The 16,057-nt window shown below is 44.7% G+C and overlaps 1 protein-coding gene across 17 annotated transcripts in view; it reads right to left on the minus strand.

The window, feature by feature from the left end:
- Positions 1-16,057, minus strand: part of RBFOX2 (RNA binding fox-1 homolog 2) — a 176,512-nt gene that overhangs the window by 59,753 nt on the left and 100,702 nt on the right. For all 17 annotated transcript variants that reach the window (XR_012623518.1, XR_012623520.1, XR_012623519.1 and 14 more), the window contains one exon: positions 4,314-4,538. Coding sequence is in view for 14 of the 17 variants with exons in the window: in XM_074826533.1 (XP_074682634.1) it covers positions 4,314-4,538 (225 nt within the window). In the remaining 3 variants the exon portion in view is untranslated. The remainder of the gene's footprint in view (positions 1-4,313; positions 4,539-16,057) is intronic.

Below are 16,057 nucleotides of genomic sequence, written 5' to 3' on the forward strand. Positions count from 1 at the left end.
TTAAACATATTCTTCACCTGAAATACCTCACATGAGCAATTGCTTTAATTACTAAAGTGATGAAAAATAATTACAGAGGAAAATTCTGCAATCTCAGACTAGGCAAGAAATACCCAAGGGAGAGTCATCATTATAACATCATCCATGTGTTACAGAAGTCAGCCACCAGCTCCCTTCTTTCCAAACCCTTGCTAGATGTATATGGCACAGCCTGATGACCAAGCAGCTTCCTCATCTTGCTTCTGAACGCAACACGTAGGGGTCCCCCACCACAGATGTGTCTCCTTTAACAAATCAGAAAGTCAACATCCCTTTATGGTATAGCAGACGAATTAAAGATATTTCAATATGGCACATCAAGAAGCCAAGAGACACGATGCTCTGTAATTAAATAATGCTTTATATTGGTTCATGACAACCTAACACCAAGGTGACAGCACCTGCCATTTTCATGCAAAGTAATTTACATAAACTTATTCCTCTACTTCTATACCTCCAGCTGCATTCCATAATTTATACAGACACACAAATTCTTCCCTCTGACATTAACAAGAGAAATGAGTTGAATCATCAGCTCACAGTATTAAGTGCATTGCATTTACTATCAAGCAACCTTTTTTAGTTCAGGGGATGATTAATCTTCCCTCCACAGTAGAGTACCAGGAGATGCAGAGAGCTGACAATTGCTCTCAGCTTCTGGCCATGCACTCCATACGCTCACCTTGCAACAACAGCATTTTCTGGATCCCTCCAAGAGCTGCTCTAATTCATTAACCCAGCAAAAGAATTGGACAGCTTTCTGCCAGGTCAGTGAATTAAAGCGGCTCACATAAGGAATGCCAGAGCCAGTAAACAGGAGTGGGAGTTTGCGCTTAGAGCCAGATCTCTCCTTTCTGGCAGCAGTGAATCTTTAGATCACCTCAGCTGCCAGAGGTACTGAAAGCCTAATTAGCATCTCCACTTGCAGCTATCTGTGCTGGGTGTCTCCATTAGGGATAAGCGCACTAATGTAAACTAAGAAGGGGGGAAGAGGGGAGAAACCAGGCGACCCAGTACTACAGGAAGTGAAATGCAGAGTGTCAACGGTTTAAGAGACTGGCTGCAACAGGCAGACCAAGTAGGCCAAATATGGTCTGGTACCTCAGTCTATTTTTAATCTGGGTCTTTCAGCTGTGCTTTGGGACAGTATCAAGAGAAAGGACAGATGCTTGGAGATGAAGACCAGGAGACCCACGTGCCAAGCAAGAAACAAAGCCCCACAGATGAGGCTTGATCCTAAAATAAAAAAAGATTCCAAAATATTAAGCTGTTTGTATTACACCACCTATTGTGCCAATTTCTTTTCCATGTCCCTGCTCTGAGAGCTTTGAATGCTTTCCACTACACTCAGACCTCCAGAACAAAGCTCGTCCTTAGCTGATGACACTATCAGTCATGTCCCATTGCTCAGAGCTCTTAGACTACATAGGAAGGCATAGACTTTGACTCTCAAAGTTTATTTTACTTGAGTTCACTGCTGATGCTTGATCTCAGGCTTCCAGACCACTGTCTATTAACTCAGACACCACCACTAATCTCAGATCATTTAATCTGACTTGCCTGCCAAACTCTGCCAAGTTTCTATGAAAAGGTGCTCCCACAGTGTGTTAGGGACTCTGCTATAAACCCCATTACGTTGCTGCATAACATCTTTCCAACCAGATGAAACTCACCTTTCCATGAGGGACCTTTAAGCCACCCCATATTCTCTCTTACTTTTGCAATTATCCTAAAGGCTACCAGCCTGAAAAACAGGAAAGCCCCACCACCTGAGCACACCTTTTGCTATCTCACTCTGTCCTGCCAAGTGGACCAAGCACAGGCCTTGTTCTTAAAAGCAAAGAGAGACCTTATCTGTCTGGGTGAAGGAATTTCTGAATCATCCCATGGGAGCACAGGCTTCAAGTCAGCAGCTAAAAAATCCACCAGCTGTTCGGTCTGGGGTATCACCTTCACGCACATGACAGCAGTTGTGCTTGTCAGTTGCAATATTGGGAGGGAAAGATCATACATCACCCACAACGACTTTTTGCTCTATTAAAGTTAGCACTGTTGTTTGAGCAAGACAACAAAATGGTGAAAGGAAAAGATGCCTTAAAGTACAGCAGTCTAGTCCACATGGACTGAACATGTATGTCAAACAAGTAATAACCAGCATATGTTATGGACAAGATTCTTGACATTAGCTGTAGATATTCAAGTGAAATAACTAACCCGCTCTGGTGTATTTTTATAGCACACTTTATCTTAAGTAACTACTGAGCCTTCTTCCTTCCCCTAGTTCCTACATCAATCATCAGTGTACTGAGAAGGAGAAAAGTCACAAGCAACTACATCCCAAGGCAGCCCACAGATTCAAAATAACTTCATACAGGAGTCCTGGACAGAAAGATAAAGGGAATCAGAAGATCCAGGACCCTGTGCATGTGAAAGGCCCTTGGCTGCATGAGGCACCTTCCCCCTCCCCCTGGATTTCTTCAAGTGCCACCATCTGGGATCCTCTGGGTTTGATCAGTCCAGCCATAGCAGCAGCATCGCATTCATCTGTGCCCCTACCCTTTCCTGGCTAGCTATGGTCTGCGAGACCAACTCTGCATGCTCAGCTCGCACATATTTAACCCACATCAAATGGTCAGACCAGACATGCCCACCTGTTTCCAATAGCCAGTACAAGCTTTATGTGCTATTCAGCCTGTTTCTTGGATAACCCCTGGCAGTCAGGCTCCCTCTGCAGCCTCCTGGCAACACTGATGCCTCCCAGCAGTTTCCCAGCAACGCTCCCTCCCCCACAGATGGGCTCCCAGTCCCTCCTTGCAGGCTAGCCAGCCTCCCCACACGCTGTGGGCTCCTCAGAGCCGGCATTAGTTGATGAAACACAGAGCTTGGCCCTGCAGCGCCACGGAGATGGCTCCTAATATGGAAGAGGATCAGGAGGGCTGGCAAGAGCTTACATCCAAGGTCAAGGCTCACATCATTTCCACTAAAAAGAAACGCTCTTAAGCTCTGGGCAAGGATGGGAACAGCAAAAGTAGATGGGGAAAGCCACTGCCCTATTTTATGCCCCATTTCCAGCTTTCCCATCCAACCGGCAGTGCTCGAGATAGCTGTTTGCTGGAGATGGGCAGCCCAGACCTTACAGGTTGGAACAACATCGGACAATCTGGTACTAAAATGATGATTATTTCTGCACACTGCACCAGCTCTAAGTTTTATTTCCAGCATGATCTCTTCTCATCTACATTTGTGCTTGCTGAGTAAGGCACCTGAAGTTCATTTCATGCACTGTGCGCAGTTCATACTCTTGTTCTTCTTCAAGATGCTGAAGTTGCGGTGTTCCCAGGATGAACTCAAAGATATCAAAGTCGTAACCAGCGGTGTCAGCCATGCAGCCACTGCCCACTGCAGAAGAAGCAGAGGCACATGCCGGGAACCATGCCCTCTCAAGCTGGCACTATCAGTTCTTCCAATCATTGGCACTGAATTCACTCAGTACTTACTGGGGGAAAAGAATAACCTCTATGAGCCAAACACTCAACTACAAGTAAAACTGAAAGCATTAACAAATTAAGTCCACCCCTGAGCACCAAAGGCTCTCACCATAAGGCTCTTTATTAGGAAGTTAAGTCTGAACAAGTGGCTTAAGGGATGGATAAGGCTTTTCCTGGATAATCTGTCAGCATGTTGCCTGGTGCCAGTTCCAGGCCATGGGAAGAAGAAAGCAAAAAAATACAAGGTGAAAATCTTTGTCTGGCAAATGGATGCCCAGTAGCTGAGAGGTCCTCTCCTATCTTTACCCCCTGAAGCTCCCTGTAATCTCCAAAAAGTCAAAGAATAGTATTTTTCTGGTCTGCTTGCTTCCTGAAAACAAAACCACATTAGGATTACACCTACAATGTATGGGCGATCCTTCATACAGTCAACCTTCCAGAATTTGCCTCCAACACATTCATTTCAACTGTTTGCCAATTAACACAAGGTAATTAACACTTTTGTAAAGAACTATCTTCGGACAATGCCATGATGGCAAAAACACCATGATGTCAAGTACTACTGCTCTTTGTAGACACCTGTTTATGAGGGGAACACTCACAAGGGGAAAGACAGGAACCTAGTAATGGAAGGTCAGAAGCTCTGTTTTGTTTGTAATTTTCGCCTTTCCAGGTCTATCGCTGATTTGCTGCATACTCTTAAGAAACAGTCAGCAATCCAATCAACAGCTGCTCTTTCCCAAAGCATGGTGCTGCTCTGCTGGCTCTGCACCCTTCTGCACTTACTGCAAGAGATCCATTCTGCGTGCTGGCCGTGTTCGTGCTCTGCTCTCCATGCGGCTGCGTGCTTCCGTAGAGCGTCAGATTGTGCTCGCTGGTCTGGCCTGCATAGTCCTGAGTGTGTGGCACCCCATACTCTGTGGGAATCCCATTCTGTGGGGGTGGCGGAAATGGGATTGTGGTGAATGGCTGCACCATTGCATCAGGAGTTGCTGCTGGCTCCTGGTTACCCTGAAGAGAGGGAAAAGGAGAAAACAGCTTTATACTACAGAAGATGAATCAAAACATCAGCCTGAGAAATGATATGCACACACACACACACCATGTTTCATGTGACTACCCCAGCCACAGCCACCACAATATTGCACAGTTTTCTATTATCTTCTCTGTCAAAAAGAGCATGCATCACTCCTCTGAGCCATGACACTGTTTTCTTAGTCTTTTGGGGGCAACTTTCTCACTACCAGGTGGCAGACAGAGAACAAATTATGGGGCTTGCAAATTGCAAACCCCTGTAATCTCACACAAGGCTTTATGCACAGTAAGGCATTATTTTGGAAGGGGGAACAGGCACTGAAACGGAGAATGAAACACAGACAGAAGAACAGGGTTTTTTAATATGCCTAGAAGTATCATATCTGGGTCCATCTCCTCTAGGCTGGCCCTCACGGCTCTGCTCACAAGCAAGCACATCATGTGGTTCAGAGTACACTCCTCTCTGTTGTGTTACAGTGAGAGAAAATAAGTACTCATTTTAAAACTGTCTGTGCAGCAGCCCCCTCCTTTGCTCTGGCAGCGCTGAGTACTGAGCACGGATGCTCAAGTATCAGTCACTGGAATATCCCATTTGCTTTGTGCTGACTGTGCAGAAGACACCAAAAAGCTGTTGGGATCCGCATTGAGAACACAAGCCTGGAGCACGTTCACTCCCCCACTCCCTCCCCAGTCCTGAGCATCACTACCGTCACACAAGGGATTAATCACCCACTCCTCCCTCAGTTTAGGGTATCCCACAGAGACCTCTACACTAGGACAGTGGACTTTTTAGCAGTTTTTAGCACTGCCTGAGATGTAGTTGACACCAACCAGATGACTCAGACTGCTGACCATGCACAAGATGTCCCTGAAAGACAGCAGAAAACCTACCCCACCATGCCTGAAATCCATCCGAAGCAATCACAAAAGCATGCAGCCCTGCAGGGATCTTGCCAGTGGGGGAGCAGGCAGCTGCATTCAGTCACCTGGGGTGAAGAACAGCCTTGACATTGAAACCCAACCCTGGGAAGCCCAGGCTGCTGCACTGCTCCTACTGCTTCCACTGCAGCAGCAGAAAAAAATCCACAGAAAAGATTTATGATAGGAGGGCTGTTTGATTTATGTGTGTGTCAACAGACTAATCCTGATTTTAAATTCTGGCTGCTGTTCCAGCCCTGGGTCCTCCCCCACAAAGCCCAAAGGTGCTCAAGCCTATTCTGACACCAGCATGCTTAAATCAAGGGAGTAAAAGAGAAGCAGACCTTATTCTGCAGATAGGAAAGGCAGAGTAGGAATTACCAAGCAGCCTTTCAGCAGAGAGCATGCAGGGGCTGACGGACCTCCAGTGAAGCCGGACAAACCTTTCAGTCCCTTTATCAGCCTACCTGCAGCTTTCCCTTCCGGGCAAAGGAAACAATGATAAACGCTGCACACCTCCAGCCAGCACTGGGTCATTCAGACACTGGCTGAATCCCAAATTTGCTCTGACATTAGTCTATCTGGTCTGCCTCCCCTGGGGGCCACGTGGCCATGTGTTCCCACAGCTGGGGAGAAGGAGAGGGAAGGGCATTCAATACCACTTAGGAGAGCTGAGCTGCAGCCTTGGCCTCCACTGGGCGGCTTCATTAACTAAAGTCCAGCTGCTGCAAAGCCTTGCTGTCTGCAGAAACACAAAACTCCACAGCCTTACCTGAGAAAGAAAAATTCAGGCAAGTACGCCATCCACGGCCAGTGCTCGGTTCCTTGCACGCACTCCCCCAACCCACTGCAACCTGTGTTGTAAGCTAGCAGCTCTGAAGAGGTTTTTCACATAGTGACCACATTTTCTGAAAGCAGGACAGGGGTTCACCCCCTGCCCCCGCCAAAGGCAGGCTCCCCTGCCATTCTCGGCTTCAAAGCAAGGAGCTTCTGACTCAAGCTAAACCATGATCAAGATCTGCAGGGAAAACTTTATTACAAACAGGAAGGAGGAGAGGCTAAACAATGGCTATCCCGCTGCAAACCAGGTATTAGCAACCCCATCACTCACCTACTCAAACTATTTATCCCCTGTCATGACCGTTCCACTCCATCTGTCTCCTTTTCAAGCTCTTTCGCTTACAGTATTTCATTATATCCAATTGTGTGTTTCCATACAGTCCATGCTGTCTGCACATTCCTCATGTTTAAAATAGAGCTAAATATGAGACTGATTTCTTTTTTAAGTTTCAAAAATCAGTAGGGTAACCCCAGGAAAGATGCAGTAACAGAAACGATTTCCAATGTTCTTAGAACAAGCTAGGTTTACAAGCCCCTAGTACTCCAGATAGGAGGAAGAGAATGCTAATTAGCCACAAACAAAACCCATTCTGCTGTCCTCTCAACAGTGCAGGGCTGCTCCCCAAAGGACATATTCCAGCATTTCGCTTAATCTCACTCTTAGACTACTTAAAATGACAGCCCATAAACCTTATGTAGTCTTATTTTCAATGTTTTTACTCCTCAGTTAATACTGTTTCTTCCAGTTTAAATGCATTTCAACCTTTTAAATATTTTCTCTCCCTTCTTCAATTATCTACAACGGTTTGAAGGATGAAAAATGCTCTCTCTTCTGTTGCTTGTGGCATTTTGGTAATACATATTTATTGAACTTAATCACATCTCACAAGACAAAAGATCCTGGTAACTTTACTTATTACTTCTCTCTGACGTTCTTAGGATTTTCAAATAAGGGATTTCTGGTGCAGAATGAAGTGCTTTTAATACCATTGTTACTCTCCCCCCAATCGCACCAACATGCAAAAATCGTATCTTTTATTACAAATTTATCCTTAATTTAACGTCTCAGGTTATCTGTAGATCTATCACCACTATGCTTGTCCAGGTTTCATCATCTCATGGAGTATCTGTACCTCAAATTATTTTTCTCTTGATATGATTATATACATGTTTCCCATGTGAATTTTTTTTTGGTAACTTTAATTTCCTTTGGTGCTTTAGAATTACTCTTTTTTCTGTTTCCACTAGTGTGTAAGGAAAAGGACTCCCAATGAGATCTCTACAGGTTTCACAGCATACTGATATGCTCCAAACCCAGAGGAGATTCTACCTCTTCTGTTATTCTACCAAATTTCAACATTTACACAACACTTCATATTTTCAAGAATTAACACAGAAAAAAAATCCCATTTATCTTCAAACATAGAACCTGATCTCCTTTTCCCTACTTGTAACCCAGCAGGGAAAATTCTGCAGGCAGAGGCACTGCTTTTCCAACTTCTCAGGAGGTACAAAGAACATGGAGAAGCCCTGAAGGTCCATATGTAGGAGAGACTCAACTAAAAGTATTTTGTCTATCCAATCTTGACAACATACCTCCCTGAATTGCCAGTCCTGCCTGTTTTAGCTCCTGAAATTCTCTTAAACATAGACTCAAATGCAACAATAGACTGAGATGGTTATGTCCAAGAGTAGTCACCATCCCCAAACACGCACAAGGATGCCATCACAGGAGTCAGAAAGCCTGGCTGCAGCTCCCCACAAAAACTATTGCTGTCTTCAACTTGTGTCATGGCATGAAACAAATGTTAACTAATGTTCAGGAACAGAGACACACTTCTCTCGGCCACAATACAGGGTGGCTGGCAGTCTCCAGGAGAGGAGCTTGAGAGACACTGGGCTGCAGAAATAATTTTGGCAGTTCCAGGTTAACTGATTTCCTCCATGAGTTTATGCTGCCATGCACTGACCATACTATCTGCCATCCCATGCTCACCAAACTGGGAAAGGCTTTTCAGTGCAACTGGAACTCAGGGTAATTAACATATCCCCCCTAAAAAAAAGGAAAAAAACTTAGTACAATATATGGTAACCTATAGCTCAAAGAAAACCAGCAATTCCTATGTTTTCTATTCATGCTGCTGCTCTGCTCCCACAGAAATCACTCATCCAGATCAGGTAGGAATTCAAAGCAGCTCCCCTTTTGCAAAATGTTGACATCTGATTCATCAGCACCCAAGCCCTCAGGGCACAAGAGGGATATGGGATACCCATCTGGACTTCCCTTTCGGGCCCCTATTCTCAGTCCTACAAAAGCCCAGTCATGTCCTTACAGGTGTCAACTTCCTTAAGTGAGGGTTTGGCCTACACAGCTCAGTACAAACCTGTCCCACATTTTGTTTAAAAAACAAGTTAGCTAAAATACTGAAAAATCCCTAATGGGGACACAGATTTAACTTAATTAACAAACCTTCTAGCTCCAAGCTAAGCAGAGGAACAGTAAGTAACTGCACGCAGAGGTACCTTGCAAAAGGGTGGGAGCTGAGGACGATGTCTCAATGAGAAGCAATGTGGTTCAGCAAATGCGACATCGGATGAATTCTTTCAGCAGACAGCAGGTGGTGATCCAAGATCACAGCACTTGAGCACCAAGAGCGAACACCAGAAACACATACAAAGGCCTCTTACTTCCATAAACCTGTCAAAGATCAGTCTATTTTGTGAAGTGCTGGTTTTGTTTTGCTCATTTTAGAAATGGGTGTAATTATAGGGATGTGAAAGGAGCCTCATAGCAATGCAGCTCCAGATCCCTTCTGTATTGGTACGTTATAATATGCATAGATATTAAAGCATAACCAACCAAATAAAAATTATAATCCTGGTAAAGCCAAACCGGTACAATTTCTATATAGACATTTCCATGCGAACTGCCACAAGGTGAACGGTCGGTGCCGTCCATAACCCTGCTGCGAGTCATAAGCATCAGAGAAAGGTGCAGAGAAATGCTACAGCATGTAAACATCAAATAATCTCTTAAATTTGCCTTTCAACTCTAGTAACCTTCAAATTATTGGGACAGATGTGAGTATATGGCTATTAGTGGAATGGGGTTTCTAATAGGTATGCTTTCACTGAACTCATTTATGAAACCTTGAAGCAACTGAGTTGCAGCTAATGGAGGCAATTAACCTGTTTGTGAAGATCAGTGTGTTCCAGGCTACAACTGTTTGCTCTCTGCACTAACCTAAACCCTTTTGTAAGCAGCAAAAATGTTTGTAGCTTGGATCTGAAGAGCCTGGCATGACCATTCAACCTGGAGCCGCTGTCTGCCCTCAGCTTCCACATGAAAGGGATCCTTGTGAGCGAGGGAGATACAGGGACTGGCGCTGTCCCTCCTCCAACCCAGGTCACAGCCTCCTGTCAGGGAGGCAAACGTGACACACAGCTCCAGCAGAAGACACCAAGCCCTGCTCCCCAGCTGTATGCAGACGAGAGAGAAAGGGCCTACCATACAACACTGCTGCCCAGGAGCAAGAGAATAATAAGGAACATGGGCTGGGTTTCCCCCCCTGCCCCTTCTCTCAGCTGAACATAAATTAAGGTTACTGTAGCAGGCTCTCCTTCCCATACCCTTCCAACACAGACTCCCCCTCCCAGGGCTCCTCCGGCAGGAGCCCCAGTGGGACTTGAGCTCTTGGCCAGGGTTCCAGAGGGTCTCTGGCTGGAGCTGCTGCTGTCCTACCTCCAGCTGTGCACACTTCTGCCATCTCTCTCCTGCCAGCCACAGCACTCCATCCACCCTCCACTGAGCAATTTCAGCACATATCCCAGGAAAAAAAACGTCAGGTTAGTTTTGTTCCCAGTTAAGAATGCTGAAATGGCTTGGCACAGAGCTGGAGGAGAACCAGAGCCAGAAAGGAGAGGGGGGTGGAGAAGCTGGGGAGGGAAGGGCCATGAGCACCAGCACTTGGATGAGCTTAGGCTGCCGGGAGCCAGTCTCCAGCATGCATTAACCCTCTCCCCAGGCAATCCCACAATTTGTCCAATGATAACAAACATATCAGCAAGAAATTACTTCACAAATGGAAATGGATACAAAGCAGCATGAGGGATGCTCCAAGACCCACCAGGAATTCAAGCATTATCCCTTCCAGAAAACCACGGGCTGGGGAATTACACAAGAGATAAACCGGTAGTTCTCACACCACGTGGAACCTAAGCCTTGATTTCAAAAACTGTGCTTTTGCTCTTTAGGGTCATGAAGATACTCAAACATGAGGCAAAGTGATGTACAGGATGAAATGATGGCTTTCCAACCCCCCAGTCATGCCAAAAGAGCGACTTGGCCATGTGAACCCTGCAGGTGCCCTCAAACATCATACAAGCTTTTTTTATGAAAATGCAGTAATAACACTTTCTCCGTCACAGCCATTTCATTAGGGATTAGTTTCTGAATGGGAGGAGTGGGTAAAATGCCTATGGAAAGGAAGTTTGTAGGTGAAAAGGATATATGCAAAGGATATAACCATCTTGTATTCTTCATCTTTGTACAAACCTGTTCCTGAATTCAGAGGGGTACGTGACCCTAACTCGACACCCACAGTCCACACTACAAAGGCATTTCTGTTACTCCAGAGAGCAAGACTGGCATGGCTGGCTGGCTGGCGACCCAGACTGATAAAATCACTCTTTTTCTTGATGGGGGTTGATCATAAAAGAACCTTGAAGAGGAACACAGTAATAAGAGCTTTGTATTTCATCTGCACGTCTGGAGCTTGATCTTCATTTGATCTATAACGTATTGGGGTAACAGAAGAGGATGCTGAATTTTGACTCTACCACCACGGGCAAAAAAGCAATTCCTCCTGAATCCTCCCAAAAGCAGTGCTCTACCTATAGGTAATTTTGCAGAAGTTTGGTGGAGTTTTATGCTAGTTTTGTTAAAACAGAGGAAAGTTTATATGTATGAATCCTTTTCTTAATTTAAATTGGATATAAGCATTTTAAGTGATGCTTTTTGCATTAGGTTAACTTAAGCCTAAATAAGCTAACCTTCCACCAGAAAAAAAAAGGAAAGAAAGAAAAAGATGACTGCATTCAAGCTTGCACCTAGCTAACCATTTAAAGGCATGTTTTCTTCATCTTCCTGATGCAAGCCTGCACTAGATTATCTAATCTTGCCCCTCCTTCTTCTAGATATATAAAAAGCAAGGGAAGAACAAGTTATCTTCCAATATACACTGTATCATTCCAGGCCACCAAAAACTGTTCTGTGAAGTGAAACAGCTGGCCTTTTTCTTTTTTTAAAATGCATTTAAGAACTTTATGGAGAAGAAGTTCAAGCCCCTCTTTTGTAGGAAAGGATGAAAGAAAATCATAGTCTTATCTGACTCTTATACACAGGAAGCACTTACTCATCTCCCATGCTGTCATTATTTCCATAATGGTCAACTTTTGCTCTACCCCAATGCACAAACAGAGACTCTCGGTGCTGAATGCATACATGCTTAATTAAGAAGCCCCTGGGCAACCTGCAAAGAGGCTTCCCGTTGGATACAGCCAAAGCTTTAGAGTTACACAACACTAATAAGGCCCAGAGCCACATCTACTTACCAGCCTGAAACATACCTTCCAGATTTTAAAAAAGCACTGTTTTTCTGCTCTTGAAATTTACTTTATTCCCCATTCCAAAAAAAGAAAATGGTTAAATGTTACTGGCACAAAGGCGTCCCAACAAACTCTTTCAATCAATTCACACTCTCTGGGGTTGATTAGAAAGAGAGACTTGTGCTTCAAGAGACTACATTGAGGTCTCAACATCTGTTTCCATTCCATATTAGGAATGAAACTACCTCCGAGAATTATCGGGGAGGAAGGGGTGAGGGTGTGGAACAAAGGAAAAAGTCACCAGGATAGATACATCCTCAGCAGGAAAGCCATCAAGTAAGAGAAAGGTTCAGGCTCAATTTTTTGTTCCAGATCAGTCCTTTAGCACCTACCCTGGCTGTGTTCCTCCCACCTCTGCAATATTCCAAGTGAATATTTTCCACTTCATATTCATAGTCAAACGTTCTTGGGGAAAAAAAATTTCCATAAGACGACTAGCTTTCAACAAATCAGTGTGAAAATAGTCTCAGAATACTATGAATCTAGTCATACGTTAATCAGCAGGCACCCAGAGCGGTAGAAGCATCTCCCACACAATTGAGATTACTGTCAGGCAAAGAGGGTTAAGTTTCTTCTTTTGGCCCAGAATTCAAATGAATCATAGCTAAGAAAACAATGTGCTGCAGATGTGTCATGTATGTTTAAATCCAAGCTAACTGCAGTTAGCTTTTCAGCGGATTAGCAAACTGATCACACTCACAGTTGCGTGACTGTGGATCCTCATGCAAGGAGGCAGCAGGAACCAGAGACCAGTGGTGGGGAAGGAGTGTAGTAACTGCTCTTTCAGGAGTCGTCCATGGTTGCATCAGAGCACCTGGACGCTCATGTGCACGACTCTAAAATGGCACAGGGGACCTGCCTGTGTTGGTTTTCTGCCTTACTCCTGACCAGCGGTTCCTGGTAGCTCAGTAAAAGGTCTGCAGAACATGGAAATATAACAGGGAAGAAAATGCTACCTGGTCCCATGATAACTCTTGACCAGGCTGTCAGGGTAGCGTCACAGCTACTGTCACCTCAGCTAATTCTGCGATCAGATTGTTCATTTCAGATGGCTTTGTTTCAAGAAAGATAGTAACTCTTCAGGTGACATCATATTTCTAAAAACCAGTATCTGCTTCTCCAACCCCAATCAGGTACCTGAGCTGGACTGATAAGCAATTTCTCATCCCATGTTCCTGCTCTGCAAATGGAACTATTGCCCTGTATCTACAAGCACATCACCAAATCTCAGTGAGAGTGGAGTTATTCCTGCAACCTCAAACTGCTTTCCTGAATGTTTAAATCCTCACAAAGCTCATTCAGCCCCTTAGAAAGATTTGTATCTACTTTAGTCACAGGAATTTTTCAAAGCTGTTACTATGTGACACAGCTATCTGTAATAGACTCTTCCAGATCTCTCTATATATCCAGCACTCTTCTAGAAAGGATTTTGAAGATTGCTTTTGGCATCAGGCTTCCTTGTCTCCTCTCTCCCCTGCTGTGAGGGGTATAAGCTGAAGGCGGTACTGAGCTGTGCAGAGGTGCTGCTCTGAGCTGACTTGGCTCCTGGAAGATGGACGAACTTCACAGCCCCATCAGGCAGCTTCACTTATACAGCACTTACACAGGCCCCTTCAGCTCCCCCAGTTTCAGTGGCCAGCAGGAAAGTCCTCCTGCCTGCCTGCGCTAATTCCAGCACCTCACAGGAAAAAAGCAGCCCTGCCTCTGCTGCCAGCGCAGGAGGAGGAAGGGAGAAAGTGCCAGGAAGGGGAGAGCACATCTGGAATCAATTGGAGAGCGTTGAATGCCTCGGAAAGAAATGCAGAGCTGGCAGAAACCACAGTGAGGAGCCGCGCGTTCGGACGTGACTACGGAGCAAAGGTGTGGGACGAGATGTATACAGCATACTTAAACACAAAACCAGAGCTTCTCTTGGGGCTCGGTTTTTTTTTTAACGCAAGCAGCTAAACGTCTCAGCCCTGTCACATTTTCACTGCTACTGGCCTATCCTGCAGTACAGTCAGAATTCAGTACAGAAGATGGGGATGAGACACGCACAGCCCCAGCCGAGGCAAATGGGACTCAGCTGTGACTCGAGGCAAACGGGACTCAGTAACACAGCAACAATATTGTATCAAGCTGCTCTCAGGGTATGCAGCAGAGGAAATCTGTGACTGACTTGGCACATGCTAGAGAACAGAAATTTGACAGTTTAAAAACACAGGTTTCTTCACACAGTTACTTTCCATTCCAGCTATGCATTCTCATATCTCCTGCTACTCATTTGTTCCAGGAGGAGTTTTCCATTTTCAGGGAAGCCTCCACTAGGTGTCCTGGAAAGCAGAGGGTCACGGAGAAGCAACTCACCAGTGCAGCAGCCTGGTACAAAGAGTGACTACAGATGTTTGGATGTATCACCAAGAACTAGGATGCTGGAAGCACTGCTACTTTGGTATGTGGCCTTGGCCAGATGAAAAATAAAATACATGCTTCCACATATGCATTTTGAAAATGGAATTAAAAAACTCAAAAGGGAACATGAAAGAGCCACAAAAATGACCACAAGATTGGAAAAAGCCACATGGCCGTATACTGAAAAACTTGAAAAGCCCAATCTATTTAGCTTATAATTTTAAAAAAATTAAGTGGCAACTGATTATTTTGTGAAAGTATATTAGTGGTGTGGAGTAGGCACTAATAATATTTAATCTAATGAACAAAGGCATCAAGAAAACCAATAGCCAGAAGCCGAGTCTGATAAATTCAGCTCTGGTAAAAGACACCATTTTATTTTGTTTGCTGATTTCTAAATGACAGTCATTAAGTCAGCTGGAGAGGACTCAGTCCTTTCCATCTCTTCATGCTGAAAACATGCAAACAGAGGTACCTGAGTGAGCCATAATGGCCTACAACACACACACAGTCAGAAGAGATGATCTAAAGCCAGATCTATAGGACAATTCTGGAAAGCAAAGAAGAGCTGGTGGAAATCAATGCACATGAATTAAAGCAGATTAAACTAAGCAGCAGACATTTATGAGTAAAAAGACTTCACCTTATGGAGAGGAACAATCTATTGAGAAATACAGATGCAGTTTTGTGCATCACCTCATATGATTAAACTACCAACTGGCCTCAGTAGCAGTGGCTCTGCTCCCCTCCTCAGCTGTTGTGAGATCTAGCCATGCCACAGCCATAGCCAGAAAATTAATCCAAACAACAGTCATCTGTTTGGTCATAAACTGAATGGTCTCACTTTGTATCTGCCTAAGTCCGATGCCCAAAGCAGTGAGGAGGCTGAACATACGTCCAGGGAAGAGACATGAGGGGGACTATTCTTCTCACAGCAGCCCATAGTTACGCTACATTAAGTGCAACTTGAAAATGCACCTGAAAGCCACTTCATCCCAGAACAAGAGGCTACATGGATATTTAGCATATGTCATTCTCACTACCTGCTTCACTTATGCTGAACTTTTAGTGTCCCCATGTAAGCCTGCATAAAGACTATACACAGTGAATTTGTCAAGTATCTCAGGAAATATTTCCCCTTCGTTATAAAATCCTTTTAAAGCCTCTTTCCCCCAGGCCTTCCAGCTAACGTATGTTTACCAAATTCCTGCTGTAACCACAAACCAGCATTGACTTCTCCCCTACACAGGCCATCTGTATGACTCAAAGGTGAAGCCTGAGGTCAGCAGTGCATTTCACCACCTTTCAGATGGCTCCTCCTGGCCTGGGTGCCATTAATTCAGCTCCTACAGCCCCCATGCTGCTCTCCCTTGTCACCACTGCATCAGTGCCTTGGTCACATGCGTGGATTTAACAACAGCGATATACCAAGTAGTCACATTAAACTACTGCATATTACTGGTCGTCCCACTTTTAAGCTGCTCTATTTTACTGAAGCTAAACTGATAAACCTTAAAAGATAAATTGATATAAGAGCGTCTCATTTCAGTGGCATGCCTGTCAGCATCTGCATCTCCATTAATATGTTACTGCATCAGTTCCAGTGAAATTTACCCCTCCATGATTCCCAGCAGACCTCCACCTTCCACAGCCAAGTGCATTAAAGGTCCTTTTTTTCC

Source organism: Strix aluco, chromosome 5 (genome assembly GCF_031877795.1).
Source record: "Strix aluco isolate bStrAlu1 chromosome 5, bStrAlu1.hap1, whole genome shotgun sequence".
Taxonomy (NCBI): Eukaryota; Metazoa; Chordata; class Aves; order Strigiformes; family Strigidae; genus Strix; species Strix aluco.